This window comes from Denticeps clupeoides, chromosome 15 (assembly GCF_900700375.1).
Source record: "Denticeps clupeoides chromosome 15, fDenClu1.1, whole genome shotgun sequence".
Lineage (NCBI taxonomy): Eukaryota > Metazoa > Chordata > Actinopteri > Clupeiformes > Denticipitidae > Denticeps > Denticeps clupeoides.
Window position 1 is genome coordinate 4630104 of NC_041721.1, and position 19867 is coordinate 4649970.

The 19867-nt window shown below is 45.1% G+C and overlaps 1 protein-coding gene across 4 annotated transcripts; it reads right to left on the reverse strand.

Moving 5' to 3' along the window:
* Positions 1-5324: 5324 nt before the first annotated feature.
* Positions 5325-19748, reverse strand: tspan11 (tetraspanin 11). 4 transcript variants are annotated; one of them, XM_028955484.1, is made up of 9 exons: positions 19546-19747; positions 18327-18422; positions 14912-15103; positions 12069-12143; positions 11688-11792; positions 11286-11444; positions 9401-9487; positions 8358-8465; positions 5325-7266 (listed from the first exon to the last, which is right to left on the reverse strand). In XM_028955484.1, the coding sequence occupies exons 2-8, from the start codon at positions 18411-18413 to the stop codon at positions 8388-8390; spliced, it is 783 nt and encodes a 260-aa protein (XP_028811317.1). In that variant the 5' UTR covers positions 18414-18422; positions 19546-19747; the 3' UTR covers positions 5325-7266; positions 8358-8387. The 4 variants fall into 4 exon arrangements, with proteins under 4 accessions (XP_028811317.1, XP_028811316.1, XP_028811318.1 ...); XM_028955483.1 differs by having other exon boundaries at positions 5325-8465; XM_028955485.1 differs by lacking the exon at positions 8358-8465 and having other exon boundaries at positions 19546-19746.
* Between the last annotated feature and the right edge of the window lie 119 nt (positions 19749-19867).

Sequence of the window (19867 nt, forward strand, 5' to 3'; positions counted from 1 at the left end):
TAAAATGGAATTTCTGGAGGCTGTGGCCTTTGAGGTGCATTCAGCGGTATTTGATGCTGGCCGGAACAAATTTTATTTATCATGTTGAAGAGGGTATGATGAAAAAAATCGCACTGAGTCGGTCAAGCAAATCTGGTTATTTTGGATCAACGGTGTCCTCTTCTGGACACGTGGAGTACTGTCCACCACCGAGAGCAACGGGTGACCCAAAATCAGCCATTTTGTTGTGGAAAATTCTAATATGGCAACAGATCAGCAACTCTGAATTATTATAATTCATAAAAGTCACATTCGTACAAAGTGTGTGTGTTTGTGTCCTTAGAGATGCATTGGGGACGCCAGCAGTAATGTGAGGCATGTGTGAGAGTTACTCTGGACAATATGAGAATGTGTGTGTGTCTGTGTGAGACCAAGCCAGACACACACAAGCTTGACTGCCAAACTTCCACTGTACTTCTCCCACACAGGAGTGCGGCTGGCCACTGTCTACCTCCCTGTCTGCATCACCCCCAAAACCCAGGCAGCCAGCAAAGGATTGTGGGAATGTGGTCACCACTACAAGCTAGTCTCTGGATGGCTGAATGTAAAAATCCACAGCAGTCCTCCCGAAGGACTTCCTGCCCCCATCATCTACGAAGTCGGTCTGACTGTTTTCTTTAGAGAAGGTTGCGGCCGGGAACGTTAACGGAACGTATGTGGGATGCATTAGGGAGGCAAATTCAGTAACTGAGCTGAAGTGGACACTGTTCTGTTAATTTCTACACTTTCACAGGTTCTGTGTTTATACTGGTGACAAACCTGACTTTCAAATCAAAATAAGTCAGTAAAAGGAGCGTGTTCTAGTGCTTCATCTGGTGGTTCCTTAAAGAGTGACTCCTTCCGAATGAAACATGGAGCAATGGAACAAGGTCCTGAATTGATGATTCACGTTGGTGACCAGGTACATGTGTGTCACTTACCTGGGAAAGACATGAAACAGGATACATTATGGGAAGACTGCAAGATGGTGGAGGCTGTTGGATGCTTTGGACAATGTTCTGCTGGGACTCCCTGGGTCCTGCATTCCTGCATGGATGTTGCTTTTCAATGAAATCCTACCTAAACATTATTGATAACAGTATTTAGGTTCACTCCTTCATGGAAACTTCATGATTTTAAAAGGGCTTGAGGAGCACTACAAGTTCAAGGTGTTGATTTGGCCTTTTCCAGATCTCAATCTATTCAAGCATCTGTAGAATGTTCTAGAGAAACAGGTCGGATCCATGGAGGCATACCTTCAGGTGTCTAGGGAAGTCTACTTTGTTTTGGTGACAAAACAGGGACACACTCAATTGTGTGTGGGTAGAGGATATGGCCGAGTGGTGCAAGGTGAATTGAGGAGCCATCGCAATCGTATTTTAGGTTCTATGATTTATTAATTTGTAATATTTTGATGTCCTCACGAATGCTTTTGAAAGCTCCCATTAATCCTCTCTCTCTAGAGGGAGGCTGAGGCTTTTTTAAATGAGTTCCTCCTTCCTCTTGCTCTGTTCTCTGCCAGGGCAGAACCGGGTTATATCACTGACACTCTTTATCATTACTCAGAAGAGAACAGTCTCCTCACACACACACACACACACACACATGAGTAGATCCATCACTGCAAAACATCCTGTGCACGACACTGGAAGAATTCAAACACCCTTTGGGGAGGAAAGGGTGTCTCTGTCTACAAATCAGTTTTTAAAATGCGACGGTTTCATTGCACCTATGGGAAAGAGTGCTGCACCACACCGAGGTGTCCACTTTCACGCGTTAACGGGAGAGATGTGACCTTCGCTTAACATCCAAGTTCTCACCATTCACCAAAAAAGTACCAATCATGAACGACTCCAGTCATGTTACTTGGAAAGTGGAAATTGACCCACAAGCCGAAAACAAGCGAAGTTCTGACGGTGGGAGGTGATGTGTGGTGTACGGGGATCCCTCCTACAGAAGACCCAGACTTTTGACAGATCTCAGGCCAGCATAAAACATCCTTGTCTTGTCATGATACCATCATACAGTCCAAGTGTCTAGGCTGTATTCTGTCTTAGTATTCCTATGATCTTTTCAATTATTGCACTTTTCTATTGTTGTACTATGATCTCTTTGCATTTGCACTACTAAAGTTATATAGCTCACTGCCTTTTCATTTACATGTGAAAGCCCCTCAGGCTGGTAGGGCAGACCTACAAAATCCCTTAAACAGACACTGACCTGACCTTCCAAGACATCTACATATACTCTCCATGGAGTGGTACAGTGTTACAGTATCCTAAATAGGGAAAATGCTCAGTGTAGTGTACTATTCATGGCAAATTTGTTTAGGACGTCCAGTCAGAATGTCAAATTGGTGATTCTCCTGGACCAACCAGTGCACTGCTGTGCTTTCATGTCACATTTTGCATCAAAAATGGCCATGTGACATCCCTTGGAGAAAGTCCCTATTTACTGATGTCATGACCCCTCATGCAACTTGTCTTGCGTTGAATGTCTAATCTGAGCAGCTTTTTTGCTTTCATGAAACAAAAACTGATTCGGACCCACGATTGTTTGTTCCTTTGTCATCGCCACGGTCCCCCGCCAAGTCAACGCCAAAACAAGGTCCATTTCAATGACTTTTGTAAATCGTCCATTGTGGAAAATAATGGTCAAAATGTTTTGTCATACGCATCTGGTACGAATGAACATTTATTAAAATAAAATCTCTGCTTCACAGAGGTCAAAACAGAACTGATGGCCAGCATGACATTAAAACTGTAACTGTAAAAACAACAATATTGTGTAAATGCAGAAAAACTGATGCATATTCTTTGCGATTACAGTAGCATCCAAAAGACTAACAGCTCATGAAACTCTTAAAATCTTGAACTAAGCATACTCATATAATCAGTTATATAAAATGCATGGAAATATTGCTCACAGGACCACGCGTCACACAGATGTGTCATCTGAATCAGCCCTTAGGCAAAGATGAAAAATAAAGGTAAATATCTTTGAATTCATTTCCATTTTATTTGTTAAGTGTTTTACAAAAAAAGATAATCGCCCCAAGTCACTTACCCACACTTGTCTTTGTATTATGTATTATAGCAGGCTTAAGTCATAAGATATAATCACAATTAATTGTGATGAATATGTTGCAGCAAGTATGCACTTTGCTATAAAAGATATATGTCTTCACATTCACAGTCTGTACAAAAAAAAAGAAATGCAATTCCAATCCGTTTATTGTGTAATTTTTGAATAAAATTAGAAAAGAAATGCAAGACAGAAGCATTTGTGACTTTGGACCCGTGCCTCGGCCGGTCTGCAGGGGCTTGAAAACGCCGCACATCTGGCACCCGCTGGGCTTTTTGTGTTCTGAGCACATGTAACACACAGAGATTTACAGCGGCGTGAGGGCACCTCCCGCCTCTCCCGCCGCTTTTGTTATCTAACGTGCAATCTGTCTGCGTTTGATCTTCCACCAAATCCATCGAGAGCCTCAGACAGGAGAGTGGGAGCTCAGTTCAGGACAAATAGGGTTCAGGGTGACAGAGAGCAGAGGCAGAGACCTGTCAGCCAGTCCACTAATGCTTTTGCACAGTTAGAACAATATCAGCATTAGAGAACTCTTTGAGTTCCATATCTATGGCATTCATTTCATATCTATTATTTGTTGCATTTCAACACTAGTGAAGTGAAAGTGAAACACTGCAGCACAGCACACGGTGACACAATGAAATTTAACCTCTGCATTTAACCATCACCCTTTGAGAGCAGTGGGCGGCCATGACAGGCGCCCGGGGAGCAGTGTGTGGGGACGGTGCTTTGCTCAGTGGCACCTCAGTGGCACCTTGGCGGATCGGGATTTGAGCCAGCAACCTTCTGATTACGGGGCCGCTTCCTTAACCGCTAGGTCACCACTGCCTCGTGTGCTACCAGCCCACGTTCGTCCACATAGGTGATCAGCTAAGTAGGTGTGGCAGAAACAACAACCACAACATTTATTTCTTATATATCCCAAAATCACATACAGTATGTCTCAATGGATTTTGACAGGCCCCACACTTGACCCTTCTGGGTGATATACATGGGTGACATACATATATAAAGAGAATGATATGAATTGCACATGTGTTTTGCATAATATTTAATTGTCTTGCTTTGGGTGAACATGCCCTGACAGTGAAAGGTCAGGGCAGGGTCATCTGATGACAAATTTATGTCCTAATAGTAGAGTTCTCGTCCAGGAAGATCCACAGGAAATCTCAACATGAATGGGACGTCTCCATCACCTACCTCACAACACCAAACAAAGATGGGTGTTCATTCATCCAGCATGGTAAAAAGCAGACTGAAGAACTCAGGACAAGCCAGATGGTGCCTGTGGCAAACGCATTTCATAAGTTTAGCCAACAGAAACTGATCTGGCTAAAGTCATTGGTTGCTACGAAGGGGAAACGGGAACTCTGAACCTGGGTTCTTAGCCCCCAGCATTCTGCTTTTCATGTTTATACAGCAACACCCCCAGCCCGTCGAAGGCTGACCCGTAATCCACATGTAAGATCAAGGTGACAGGGGTTAGTTCGGTACTGTGCTAACCTCTACGGTGACCCCTGCAAATCATGCAGGCCTAAAGCCAAGGATTTTCCCAGGAGCCTTTTTTCAACATTTTATTTTTAATCTCGGCTCGATATGCAGTATATTAAAAAGGTATCTTATGCTGAGCCTGGCTGTAAGGTATGAAAGGGCTTCATCACTTGTCACCCTCTCAAGTGAAAACGTTCAAGATAAAAAAAAATCAACCCTCAAATGCCGTGCATCATTTTTCCGAAGGTCTTTAGCAGGAAACGGATGATATTGTGGCAGGTCTGTCTTTTAAAAGGGGAAATTAACCCTCAGTGTGTGTATAATAATTCATACAGGAACACCACCGAGGCAGCTCAGCCCCAGCTGTTTCTTATAAAGAGATGGTGGGTGGGAAGGCCGCGGTCTGCGGCGCAGAGCGGATACAGCAGACACCCTCTTCATCGCACTCTTCCTCGCCTCGGAGGGACGCAGATGGGCTGCTAGACCACCACGCCGCCTCATGGCAAGCGGCGGGTGAATCACGGCGCACCTCCTTCTAGACGACACACGCCCTCGCCGCACATGAGTAGGTAATATGGTAACCCTTCAAAAGGAAAATATTTCGACCATGTGTGTATGTGTGAAAGACAGAGGGACAAGTTCAAGTGAGCTGCGGAGTAAAAAAAAAAAAAAATTGCCTTTGGCGCCACCTTTTGGCAGCTGAGCGTTAACACACTATAATCCGCCCAGAACCACAACTCGTCATGTTTATTGAGCATTCAGCCATAACTTTCATGAACACAGTCCATGTCAACGTTGTGCCCACACCAGTTCACTGTCCCGTGGTCGTCTTTTCAAAAATAAAAAAGGCCACGTCTGTCTTAAGGCATTTAGGTCTGGAGAGCATTACAGCTTATTAAGGGTTATAATTCATTTTACAGGAACATGGGTAAATAATTGGCCAAAGGGAAAAATAAAAAAAAACTACACATCAAGACATATATGGACATATAGTCAGTGAACATTCATAAATGAGCATTGTGTGATTTTACAGGTAAAAGGGGAGCTGCTCACATTCGACGGTTCGAGTGAAGCGAGAGAAAGCGTGCAGATGTCAATCTGCCATCTCCCACATGCACACATGCACGATAACTCGCGAGGCCGTTTCCATGGTAAAAAAAAAAAAAAAAAAACCTTGACTGGCAAGTTGACAGGACACGGAGAGCAGCAATTAGGAGTCGGCAGCAGCGAAGCTCAGATCCAGGCTCTCAGGCAAAGTGGGCCTGACATTTTCTACATACGATTGTGGGCCACGCGGTGGCTGCAACAGGTATTTAAGAAGAATTTAAATGTACATCCAAAAAATGCATTATGCAAGTCTGACATTACACAAAATGGCAAAAATTACACTGAGATCAATCAGTATGGTTTACCTTCCTGATTCTTGCCTCTACATGAGCAATAGAGCAATATATTGGAATATATTGTCACATGATCCATAATTATGAAAACAAATTTGGACATCATAATCGGAACATCATATTTTACCGTTGTCTGCATTGTGGTAACAATGAATGTCATGAAAATTCAGTGATATTTTTACACATTTTACATATTTTATAGGGGACAAAATGCATATGTAATTAAGAAAAATCAATCTGAAGCTTAATTTGTAATAACGTCAGGACAGTTTTGTAACAGGAAGCTGCGAGGATGTAATGCTGCTCTGAATCTTCTGTGTTTTCGAGATTAACAGCTCATTCTCGTAACCTGGAATGCACACGGATTCCTGGGAAGGGGTGGCGGTACTTTGTTCAGCTGCCGTAAAAAATTGACTCTCGCCTCGCCTTCCCCCCAGACGCGGGGGAACCCAATCTGTCCGATTTGGCCTTGCAGAAATCTCACCAGCCGGCGCTGGATACAGTACTTGACTTGAATTTGCCCTCTGGTGGCAGACATTGTTAGGCGGTGATTTACTGGAGGCTTTGGGCAGGGAGCGGGGTGTCGGGTTACCCACCTGGACAAAGGACACTTGTCCCCGCCCCTGCCCCCAGAGCACGCAACCCTATTATGGTGGAATGCTTACGGGGTCCCTTGGCAAAGTAACACTCAAGCGGGCCAGACTCATTCATGTCTGAAAAGATTCCTTGTGCAGTTGAGCAATATTTGCTATCCTATAGTATCTGTGATCAGCAGAGAAGAAACTGTAGAAATTGATAAATAATACACAGCAGCGCATTTTATAACATCTTTCATACCAACAACAATGTTTGTGTCATTTCAAATAAAAAAAAACATTCTTCTGGTGATGTAACATGAGGATGCATGCTAACAAAAACACACACACACACATAACTATGGAGTTATGATGTCCCATATGACTGAAGTAGACGACTGCGTGGAGTGTTAAAGCTGAACCATCTGCAGAAGCCTCCTACAGACCTGCAGACTAGTGGAGTTACTGTACCTCTCAGTACATCAATCAGAAGAGAAGGGAAGAGAAGAGAAGAGAAGAGAAGAGAAGAGAAGAGAAGAGAAGAGAAGAGAAGACAAGACAAGACAAGACAAGACAAGACAAGACAAGACAAGACAAGACAAGACAAGAGAAGAGAAGACAAGAGAAGAGGATCTTCAGTATGGATCCAGTTTAATTCGTCTGTGCAGACAGCAGGTGAAAATCATACCACAGACCTGAAAAAGAAAAGGACAAACCTGCATTAGACCCACAGCCAATCATCTACCATCCACCAATCCGATCACAGACATGCAGGTGTGGGGTGACCCCCCCCTGAAGTGCAGTGTGCTGATGTGATGGTTACAGTGCAGCACATATCAGAGACTCCCATTCAGGTGGAGCGCACCAGGCGGATGTGACGGGTCGGGTGAGAGCCTGTCACTGATCACTGCAAGATGACAAGCTGGGAGGACGGGGTGACGGGGATGTGCCACATACGGTTACTATGGAAACAAGCAGCCATCATACAAGCACTTTGATTATGCCAATGTGTGTGTGTGTGTGCGTCTGTGTAAAAACAGCAGTGAATATTGCCTTTTAATTTCCATTTCATTTAATTTCTCATTTCTAAGGCTGGCAAACCTGAAGTTTCAAGTTTAACGTAAGATTTTTTTTTAATGAATTTACTTTTTAAAAAGAAAATATGTGTACTACAGTTCCTTACAAAATCAATACATTTATTCACATTATACAACTACATCAGCCCATTCTCATACTCTGGAAAACATCCATCTTAATGTATGACAATCAATTCTGAGCAGGTTATACACTTTATATGCCTTGGTCTCTTAAGATACAGTGTGCTATTAGAGAATTTTCTGACATATTTAAAAGCAAGCTATTTAAATACAAAGTTTTAACTAAATGAACTCATCAAGCCTCAGGCGGAGGATCCCTCGTCCACACAGACCAAGAGAGGACAACAAGACAGAAAAGAGAGGACCGATGACAGACAATGGGCTGCTGGGACCCCCCTTCTGCTCTGGGCGCTGACTGACAGATACGACAGCGAGTTTTCACTTCCTCCTGCTGCCTCAGTTTGCACAAACACGGTGTGTGGTTTTGGGTGACAAGCAAAGAAGAGTAATAATGAGATGTTATTTCCCAGCATGCACTGCAGTGCATTATGGAAGCAGAAGCCCCTCCACATTAACACTGAAATGTAAACTGCATGCACAAGAGCCATTAGCTGTAGTCATGAATCAAATTAAGCACAGAGCACACAGACAGACATGCGACAAGACAGGCGGACGGCCCGCCCTCCGACCTTTTCCCACCAGACACAGACACACAGATATCACACGTCTGAGGAGTCCTCTTCCTCTTCTTTATAGAGCAGATAGATAAAGCAGATCGTGAGCGTGGCGCCCGCAAGCTACAGGAAAGACAGGAGACAAGACAGAGAGAGAAGGACAGATAGAAACATAAAGACCAGGGACAAGGATGGACAAGAAGAGACAAAAATAGGCTGAGATTAATCCCAGTACCAGACAGGAGGACCAACACACACACACACACAGGTAACAAACACATAACTGACTGACACTCACAAATATTTATTTTTATTGTGGGAATCTCAAAAAAGATTCATGAAAAGGGTCACGTATGAAAGTGAAGTGATTGTCATTTGTGAAACACTGCAGCACAGCACACAGTGCCCACAATGAAATGTGTCCTCTGCTTTTAACCATCACCCTTGGCGAGCAGTGGGCACCATGACAGGCGCCCGGGGAGCAGTGTGTGGGGACGGTGCTTTGCTCAGTGGCACCTCAGTGGTCATATTCATTATGCACAAATTGGTTATGTTATGTGTTTTATAATGTGCTATGAAAGCAGATCTACTGTAAAGTGATGTGGCTTTACAGGAGAGGGACGAGTGACAGAACAAAGGAAAGCTCACAGAGCAAAAAACCCTTCCAGCCGAGCGCAGAACCGGATTGAGAAGAAATAAAAGCCGAAGACCCCCGGCCAGCTTCTATAGAGAATCGATGCTGCTGCGCTGGCTGGTGTCACATTACAGAGAAGTTTATTTACAGAGACCCGATCAATGCCTCTGTGAAGCTTACAGTTATTCTGACTGCAGAGAGAGAGAGGGAGAGAGAGCGGGGGGTTAATGTTCAAGACAGCTGTGGTCCATTTGGACTCGGGTCAGTCTCAACCAGGATCATACTTCATAAAGAGTTTATATTAACGTCCAGAAGACCTTCCTTTGTGAGGGGGTGAGGAGGAAAAAGAAAGCTGGGGTGTGTGTACGCAGTTGTGTGTGTTCGTCTGTGTGTGTGTGTGTGTGTGTGTGTGAGGATGTTTCACCTGAAGACAAGCCACACCTATCCCCACAGCTCCGATGATGAGCAGGTGGTCGGCCAAGAAGTGCTCCAGTTTAGTGATGCAGCCGCCCTGTGGGATTGTGGGAAGGCGGGTTAAAGCCACCCCCGGAGTACTGAATAATCATGACTCAGGGTTACAATGCTGCCAGGCTAAATCACATGTGCCAACAAAACTGGAACGTTTCAAATATTCAACCTTTTTTCAATAATATTGCCATAGAAAAATATTGTTTGTATTGTTTTTAACCAGATGATACAGTTAGAATTCTGGTTGGTACCTCTGGCAGCTTTAAGGGCAGACATTTGTACAAAAAGAAACGAAAATTTAATTGAATATATTTAAATCTGAATTGCACAAACTGAAATTGAATTGTACAAACTGAATCTGAATGTGTTAAATTTAATCTGAATTCCAATGAAATTGAAACTACATTTTACATCCCTAAAAATGTAATGCAAATTCGCTTCTCCAAATTCATGTTCAGTTCTCACAATTCCATTGAAATTTTTTGCAACGCACAAATCGGGGTCCTTGAGAAAAAGCAATCGAGCTCGGAGCAGAAAAAGCAAATGCAGCTCATTTCCAAGTTTCACGGCACCTCTGCAGGTTGCGGTCGGGGAGAAGAATGTCCAAGCTGGTGTCACGGATCAACTGGTGATTTACATTTATGGCATTTATCAGAGCGACTTTCAGTAGGGATAAATGCTGAGACACAGACTCGCCGACAAGGAACCAAGCAAACAGGCTTGATGTGGCCGATTTCTGCTGCTGGCTACGGTTTATTGGGACACGCCCATGTTAACTTGTGTCGGGTCACATTTTAATCTGGTCACCCCACACATACAGACGTGAATACACAGAATATAAAAGGATGTGGTGATGGACACTCTGCAGTACTGAATAATCATGACTCAGGGTTACAATGCTGCCAGGCTAAATCACATGTGCCAACAAAACTGGAACGTTTCAAATATTCAACCTTTTTTCAATAATATTGCCATAGAAAAATATTGTTTGTATTGTTTTTAACCAGATGATACAGTTAGAATTCTGGTTGGTACCTCTGGCAGCTTTAAGGGCAGACATTTGTACAAAAAGAAACGAAAATTTAATTGAATATATTTAAATCTGAATTGCACAAACTGAAATTGAATTGTACAAACTGAATCTGAATGTGTTAAATTTAATCTGAATTCCAATGAAATTGAAACTACATTTTACATCCCTAAAAATGTAATGCAAATTCGCTTCTCCAAATTCATGTTCAGTTCTCACAATTCCATTGAAATTTTTCGCAACGCACAAATCGGGGTCCTTGAGAAAAAGCAATCGAGCTCGGAGCAGAAAAAGCAAATGCAGCTCATTTCCAAGTTTCACGGCACCTCTGCAGGTTGCGGTCGGGGAGAAGAATGTCCAAGCTGGTGTCACGGATCAACTGGTGATTTACATTTATGGCATTTATCAGAGCGACTTTCAGTAGGGATAAATGCTGAGACACAGACTCGCCGACAAGGAACCAAGCAAACAGGCTTGATGTGGCCGATTTCTGCTGCTGGCTACGGTTTATTGGGACACGCCCATGTTAACTTGTGTCGGGTCACATTTTAATCTGGTCACCCCACACATACAGACGTGAATACACAGAATATAAAAGGATGTGGTGATGGACACTCTGCAGCGGACAGCTCCAGGTCATTTTATGAAACTTCAATTACGATTTGTGCAATTCAGATTCAAATATATTCAATTTGATTTGTTCATTGGCTTATTAATAAAAAGTAGTAAATGAGCATGGGAAAAAAATAATAAAATAAAGTGCCACTACCTGTTCCTGAAACTCCCCGGATTTGAACAATCCTGACCTTACCTCCACTTTGTAAATATTGGAGGGGTGGTCTCTCTGTCCGCAGCGGGGCGTTATGGTCTTACAGCAGCTGTCGGGGACCACCCTCCGCTCCGCCTCCGGGGACGCCACGTACGCGCTGTGCCGCCAGTCCAGCGAGCTGTTGCTCCCGCAGCACTTGAACTGGGTGACACAGCAGAAATGAGCTGGATGCGGCGTCCCTCCATGTGACCGGGATAATAATCGGATCGGAAACGTCGTTCCCTCTGGATGCAGACCCGCATAATGACTTGAAAGGTCCGGAGAGGGCAGCTCAGCGTGCGGATCATTATATTAGACAGAGAACGACCGGGTTGATGAACGATGTTTATCTGTGCAGATGACCCCAGTGTATGTGTGTGTGTGTGTTTGTGTCAGTTTCCTTACGTCCTGGTGTAACATGTCCACCGCGAGTGTAATGGACTCCTTCCCACGCTGCGCGTAGTTCTCTGTCATTGTCTGGTTCAAATGCTGCTTCAGCTCCTCACTCAGCTAACAGGAGCAAAGAGGACAGACGGAAATGGGGACGAGATAGAAGACAGGGAAGACATTTTTCCAAATTAAAATTTCACATAAAAAAAAAAAAAAACGAAATTATTTAAAATAGTCAGGTCCAAAAATATTGGGACAGTCACAATTATAATCTTGTTGGCCCTATACACCACGGCAACGGATTTGAAATTAAAGTAACAAGATCCGGGAATTACAACAGTTTGTATATGTGCCTCTATGTCGCTGGAACTGCAGAGAGGACAGACGTGTCCTTACCCGCTGGTGGTAGACATAAGCCAGGACCCCCGCCACCAGCTCGATGAGAAAAATCAGTAACAGGCAGGAGAAATACTGCAGGAGAGATAAACAAAGCAAAAAAAAAAAAAAAAAACTATTAGATATGAAGTGCTAACAGCTCACCTGCATCTGCCAACAGCAGAAACTATTTTCTCTCTCGCTCACACACACATCAAAAATAACATCATTTTCTGAGACACTTTAATAAGTCCTGACATTTCCTCGTAATCTCGCCAACGTGTTTATTCCTGAGGTGACAGAGGAAAAACTGCGGGAGAAATGAAAGACGGAGTTTTTTTTCCGATAGGGAGAAGATGAAACGGGAAGGAAAAATTGACAGAGCTGTCCAAGGAGTGCGGGGAGGAGGTGGGATCGCAGGGCGTGGCGGGAGGGAGAGGAGGAGCAGATAGAGGAAAAGATGGAGGCTGGACGACGTGGATGTGGAACCGAGAAAAGATGAGCGGCTCGGCGCTGGCAGGGGAGCCCAAAGGCCCAAAACCCTGCATTCAGATAACGGAGGAAGCCACCGGTCGACCTAAAGAGCATTAAATAGCAGCTGAGCATGTGGGCAAGACAAAAGGCGCCACAAATCAAATGCTATTTTTTCATGAACTCACTAGTTAAGGGGCAGCGGTGACCTAGCGGTCAGAAGGTTGCCGGTTCGAATCCTGATCCGCCAAGGTGCCACTGAGGTGCCACAGAGCAAAGCACCGTCCCCACACACTGCTCACCAAGGGTGATGGTTAAAAGCAGAGGACACATTTCACTGTGTGCACTGTTTGCTGTGCTGCTGTGTATCACAATGAGAATCACTTCACTTTGACCTGAGTTAGTTAGATCATGTCTGAGTAAAAACCTTGACCGAAGTTGATTATGAAATGGACATTGGAAATGAATCCTCCGATTCATAATCCGATAAGAAAGTGAAGTGATTGTCATTGTGAAACACTGCAGCACAGCACACGGTGACACACAACAAAATGTGTCCTCTGCATTTCACCCATCACTTTTAGTGAGCAGTGGACAAGGTTCTGCTTGTCCACAAGCTCACAACTGATAAAATGGAGACCTACTCCTCATAAAGTTGCTAAGTTATAACCTTTAAGCGGTGGCCTAGTGGGTAAGTAAGTGGACCCATTATCAGAAGGTTGATGGTTCAAATCCCGAGCCACCAAGGTGCCAATGAGCAAAGCACCGTCGCCTTGATTGCCCACTGCTCACCAAGGGTGATGGTTAAAAGCAGAGGACACATTACATTGTGACACCATGTGCTGTGCTGTAGTGTTTCACAATGACAATCACTTCACTTGCACAACTTTCAAGTTGTGGATGAAAACATATTTCATATGTTATGCAATACACGTTTTTTTTTGTGTAAAAAATAACATTTACAATGTCACACACCCGTGAAAGGAAGAAAGAGAAGGTCAGAGAAAGAGGGGGGTCACACATTCAGTTTAGGGGCTAATTACATCCACCTGATCTCCAGGCAGGACGTAAAGCATGTAGGTGCTGCGGGTGAAGTTACTGCTGTGTGAGATGTGTACCACATCCACTCAACAAGAAACAACCTCAGAAGGAATCTGGATGCTGTCCATTTTCCACTAGGTCATTAGATCTGCAATCATCACGACTGCAGGCTTGGATGAAAGGACACCTTCATGTTCTAAAGTTCTAAGCACATATTTGCCTACACAGGAGCAGGCATGTGCAGTGCTGTATTTCTTTGGGAGAGCAGCTCTCAGGACTGTGCAAGCCGGAGCGAGGGGCAGCTATAAATAGTCCTGCAGCGGCATCTGTACTCCAGCCTCGCTCACCTCTCTCTCTCTCCCACTCATCTTAAAAAATGGAGGACAGGACGGCCCCTGTCAGCTCATTACTCAGCCCTCGGGCGGCTCGGTGCTGCTGATCCCAGACCAGCGCTGCTGCAGTCCTGCTGTAAAAACGCTACTGGAGCGCAAGGGCCTTAGTGTGGGACGGTGGGGGTGGGGTTTGAGGATATCAGGACAAGGGATAAGACAGCTTAGAAAACAATGGCCTGGACGAAACCCAGAGAGTCACACGACAGACTGTGATGGATAACAGAGTGTGGCTCCGCACCTACGGGAAAAAGCAGGGTGAAGGTAGAGTAAAATCTGAGTAAAATAGGACACCATCAGCACAAGTGAAAGTAGGCGAGTGTATGGCCACTTTATTAGAAACAGCTAAGACCACAGCTTACATTTACGGCACTTAACAAACGGCGTTATCAATCAGTAGTTGGAGGGACAGTCCCCATGGAACAGGGTTGGGTGTCTTGCTCAGGGACACAAAGATAGTAAGTGGGGTCTGGTTCATTGGCTAAACAGCTGTACTAAGGAGTAGAAGTTGCCAGACGAAACAGTCCATAACATTCCACAAGCAAGGACATTTTCATTTGTTTCGGTATTAAATCCGAGCTTTGGGCTAAAGTGGGTCGGATTCGGGCTCGATTTCTATCATTTTTTAGTCGGGGTCGGGTCAAGCTCGAGCAGTACATGAGAGCACAGCAAAAACGAACCTGTTCATATGATTTGCTATTCTCGTCCCCCGTCATCAGGTGATGCATTATATTTATCGTGAGTGAAATGCGAAGATGGATGCAGAGGAGGTGAAACGGAGGCCACACATTTCCTTTCCCTCTTAGACAAGCGCTCAAGGCGTGCACAAAGATAGCCGGGGTTTTTTTTAAAGTGGGCCAGGCCTAAATTTGTAGGCCTACTGTGGGGATTGATGACTACTGATCTAGTGGCAGCCATCCTGCAGGCCTCCTGCTGATCTGAGATCAGCATGGAGTGACTCACCACAGACAGGCAGCTCCTCTGTTCGCGAATCACCGCGCAGCAGCCCAGGAAGCTGGTGACCATCACCAGCCCGCCGGCCAGGATCAGGATGTAGGCTGATACGGCGAAGGTGCTGGAGGCCAGCAAGCTCAGGTAGTCTCCTTTATCTATGAGGGTCCAGACCCCTACGCCCATCACCGCGCCTCCGCCCATCTGAGAGACACAGAGAGAGCGAGAACGGCAGACAACAAAGGTCAAGGCTTTATAGTTAACTATGATTTTTTATTTATTTATTTTTTTAAATAATCAAACTGGCCATTTTCCTGCAGAAACACAGAAACGGAGCCTGGCTCAGCCGGCACTGTGAGCCAACACACACATCCTGCCACAATGATCAACACACAACCCTGCAGACAAGCATGTGGTGGGTGGAGGTGAAGAGGGGCAGCACATATTGCACATATCTCTTCCTAACATCGCTTCTCACAGGAAGTGCTCCGACAGTCTCCCGCCCCATGCCCCAAACCACAACATCCCACGCCACCGGGGCATTTCCTGCTAGGCATCTTTACTCTTTTGCCAGTGTGTATGTGTGTGTGTGTGTGTGTGTGTGTGTGCATGTGCACCCAACAAGAGGCTGAAATTGGAGGGATGGACTTCTTCTCTCATTTGGTGATGTGTTGTCGACACTGATGTTCTCATCCCAGAATCCCAGATGGACATAATCATTCCATTCCATGTGCTCTCAGAATCACTTCTAGAAATGAAGCGTTTCACCATATAGAGGACAAAGGCGGTCCCTCACTATCGCTCTGTATTGATCTTCTTCACAGGAGTGTCTGAAGTGTCCAGAATGTCTCCAGCAGACCAGTTTCCTCACATGTTTGTTCCGTTTCCAGTCCTATTTATTTTCCCTACATATTTCCATACCCAAACACTGCAGTGCTTTCACAGCTCGTCCTCTTCAGGCCCACTCCTCATCCAGCAAGCCTCCACAAAAGGCTAAATTTGGATCCCACCTCACATTCTCAACTATTCTAGCAGCCCACTGGATTTTCCAAGCTGGTGTTGGCAGCCCCTCTGGCCCGAGATTGTTTCCAGCACAAACTCATGTCGGCTCATTGTGTTCAGTCTGGTTCCTCCCAGGCAACACTTCCTAGCCAGAGTTGCACAAGGGTTCAGGCCCCAAAGTTCCTTTGTGACAGAATGAAATGCACGTTTCAGAGCAATGCAAAAAAAAAAACGAATGCTGTACAAATATAATGCATTTAAAGCAATTTATCTTTATCCCTTGTGTCGTGCTTGGATCTGCAAACCATTTAAAGCCTTGACTTTGAACCATTTCTTACTCACAAATGTCCCATCCACACAACAACACTTTTCTATACAATGGGTTTCCAAAAATGGCGATGCAGAGAATGTGTTGGACCCGTTGGACTTGTTTTTTCTTGGACAAACCATCACCAACCCTGCACTGACACCAATTGCAGGCTCACTCGGACCTGGAAGGGGATCCCGCTTGGTATCACTTAACTGTAGGGCCTGTCAAAGCCCATTGAGACATACTGTATGTAATTTTGGGCTACATAAGGAATAAATATTGTTGTTGTTGTTGTTGTAGTTGTTGTTGTTGTTGTTGTTACTCACCAGACGACTACTAAGAAAGCATTCCATGGTGCACTCAAAATCTTCTCACCCTAAAATGACTTGTCCTAATAAATCTGGAGCAGTGGTGGCCTAGCGGTTAAGGAAGTGGCCCCGTAATCGGAAGGTTTCCGGTTTGAATCCCGATCCGCCAAGGTGCCGCTGAGCAAAGCACCGTCCCCACACACTGCTCCCCGGGGGCCTGTCATGGCTGCCCACTGCTCACTAAGGGTGATGGGTTAAATGCAGAGGACACATTTCACTGTGTGCACCGTGTGCTGTGCTTTGTATCATAATGACAATCACTTCACTTTACTTAGTTTGACAGGCTTGTGTTCTTTAAAATAAGCGTATTTGGGCCTCTATCAGCTCTCTCTCTCTCTCTGTTTTTGGTATTTAATAGCATCCTAGAAAGCTGCTAGGTGAGTCGGCACATCCTTTCAAATGTTTATAGAGTAAACAGAATTGACAACTCCTCCTTTCCTCGCCCGAAAAACAGAGCTCATTTACCCAGGCGTATATCTTCAGGAGCAGGAGGGAGAGTCTGGAATGCATTAGAGGGAGGGAGAGACACGGAGGGAGGGTTGTTTATCTGTCCTTCTGTTGTGCCACATCTTGCAAAAAATACATTCACGTGTTTCCGTCTCAGTGTCTCTGAGCCGCATTGAATCGTTACAGGTGAATCACATGGGTTCAGTTGAGGGCACGGCCATCGTTCCCTGCATTGCCCAGGGCCGTGACACAACTGCAGATACACAACATGCCTCGGCACTACAAACCATTCGCCGTTGCAAATAATCAAATCCGTTCCTTTAAATGTGTCCATTTTAGTTGATGCTCCTTTTCGTCTGCAAATCTCACACACTTCTGATGTTGTTTAAAAAATACAAATTATAATTATATATGATATAATATTTTTTTTTACAATATGATAAGTCGGGAAGGTCAGAAAAAGTGAACGTTAGATCAAAGAGCCCACAGCACAGATGCAATAAAGCCCTTCCATATAAGCTACGGCGAGCTGTAGCTTACATTTGTGCATACATAATGAACCACAAATTGCTGAGAATTCGCCTCACATTTTGCCCACTAAATGCCACCAACTGCACCACAGGCCTGCTGGACATTCCTGTCCGTCTTGCGTTTTATCATGATTAAATTCCTTAGTTGCCCTTTTTTTTTTTTTTTACGAACACAGGCACAAGTCTGACGCGTCTCCCTTTTAATAGTTCAGATAGATTTTTACACATTATGCACTATTGAGTGAACCAATGTTTTTCATTCGAATGGCTTTTTGGCCCAGAATCCTGAGTTTGTGTACATTTGAGAAGCTGAAAGCGCTCCAGGTCTGATGGTGTACAGATCTAACGCTTTATTGTGCATTAAAATATAGATGCAATCTAAATGTTTACATTGGATTTGTTTCACCAGCACCCTCGTACATACGTTTGCTGTTCGCCAGACATTGTTCTGCTGTCAAGGCCACGCCCCCTTTGGCATTTCGTATTGTTCAGGGTGTTTCGTACCGCATCTTGTGTAAAAGATAGCGAATCAATTCAAATGCATTACAACAGTGAGCATCTTTTAACCTTTAATCCTGGCATATCTATATTATTTTGTGACATTTATTTTGTAAAGTTTTCCGGCTGTACGGTAACCGGTTCGCCGTAAGCCTGGATCGTGACGAAACCAACAACAACAACAACACAAAATCATCCAGTCAGAGAACAGATAAGAGAAGGTCCAGCAGGACAATCTTCCACCCCCACTGTGAACTCGGTGTGAAACTCACCCAGAAGAGGAAGTTGAAGACAAACAGGAGGTACTTCAGGCAGACGGTCATCCAGTCATCCTGGTCGTCTTTGTACATGCTGCCCATGTCTCCTGCCTGCAAGGTGAGGAAGAGTCACCGTTCTCTGTTCAGAAGGACCAGGACGAAGACAGCGGAACGCGCCAGAAGGACGCTTGATTAAAGGTCTTATCAGAGTCGCCAGTCGAGTGTTTTTTGCTCAACGTGGTAATTATCCGCTGCAGCGCTGCCACAGGCAGACGAGTGACATTGATTATCTGGGGTCTTCGAGCGGGGGCGGTGCCAGTCAAAACATAAAGGCACTTCAAGAGATTGGCCTCTGCACATACACACACACACACACACAGGCCTATACAACACATCTACATCTCTTACAGCGACACAGAACACGGTACACCAAACGCACATTAAAAGCAGCCACATCCTTTAGTGACTGGTGGCGATGACCCCGCCCAGGACGGGGTTAAAAGCCCTTTCCAGCGGTAGTAAATTCATTTTCATTTTTATAAAAACATTCCTATAGAAATTGTGCATGGGGAAAAAAAAAAACAATTCAGATTATTTCACACCTTCATTTTGCATCTTTAATCTGGATTACGTTTTGTGTTATAATAAAAGTGTTTTGTTGTTAGAATAACTGTATTTTTTTATTACTGCTGGATTTTTTCAATGGTGAGCCTCTCTGTTAAATCATTGTTACATTGTTGCCTGTGTGTGTGTGTGTGTGTGTGTGTGTGTGTGTGTGTGTGTGTCTGGTTTGTTTACACACACAGCTCCGGTGGGATACGCTCTGCGGTTTTTCCGTTCAATGACCGCCGCGTTTCCCTTTCGGACGATCGATTCGAATCTGCCGATACGCTACAGTTCTACATAATATAGAAGTATATTTTTTCATCTAACCCGTGAATTGTGAAGTAAAACCGAAATGACGACTTGTTTCTCTTTGTTTTCCCCTCCCAGCGTTGAAGCTGATCTCAGAACAGTTGAGCGTATTTTCCTGATACTCCGTTACCGGAGCCGCCTTCATCGGGCGGGCGGGCCGGTTTCGGACTGGAATCCACCGCGCAGGATGAAGAGGAGGGAGGCCGGTGGCTTCGGCTCGTCGGTGGTCTTTTACCGCGACTCGCGGAGACGGAAACACGGAGTCCGAGCAGCGAACGGACTCGTAAAATAAGAGTTTTTACATGAAATGAAAACTCACCAGAAAGAAAATCTTCCCGCGGGGGCAGAGACGCGCAACGTCCGCGGGGCGTCGGTTTAACCTGGAGCCGCTTGTTGCTCCTCCAGCGGCCGGTCAGTCGGTAACCAGAGCGCGGGTCACCAAAGCAGCAGCGGCGGCAGCACCGCCCCTACATCCAGCTCCACACCACCAGCACCACCCTCCACACACCACCAGCACCACCCCTACATCCAGCTCCACACCACCAGCACCACCCTCCACACACCACCAGCACCACCGAATCCAGCTCTCACCGACAACTAGGCAACACCCTCCACAAACCACCAGCACCACCCTCCACACA

What these genes read in the sequence shown, in the direction of transcription:
- tspan11 (XM_028955482.1), bottom strand. Translation starts at nt 18,413, where the DNA reads ATGGGCAGCATGTACAAAGACGACCAGGATGACTGGATGACCGTCTGC. An exon ending in TCTTCAACTTCCTCTTCTGG is followed by an intron (nt 15,104 to 18,326) that starts GTGAGTTTCACA and finishes TGTGTCTCTCAG; the next exon opens with ATGGGCGGAGGCGCGGTGAT. An exon ending in CCAATATTTACAAAGTGGAG is followed by an intron (nt 9,488 to 11,285) that starts GTAAGGTCAGGA and finishes ACAATCCCACAG; the next exon opens with GGCGGCTGCATCACTAAACT.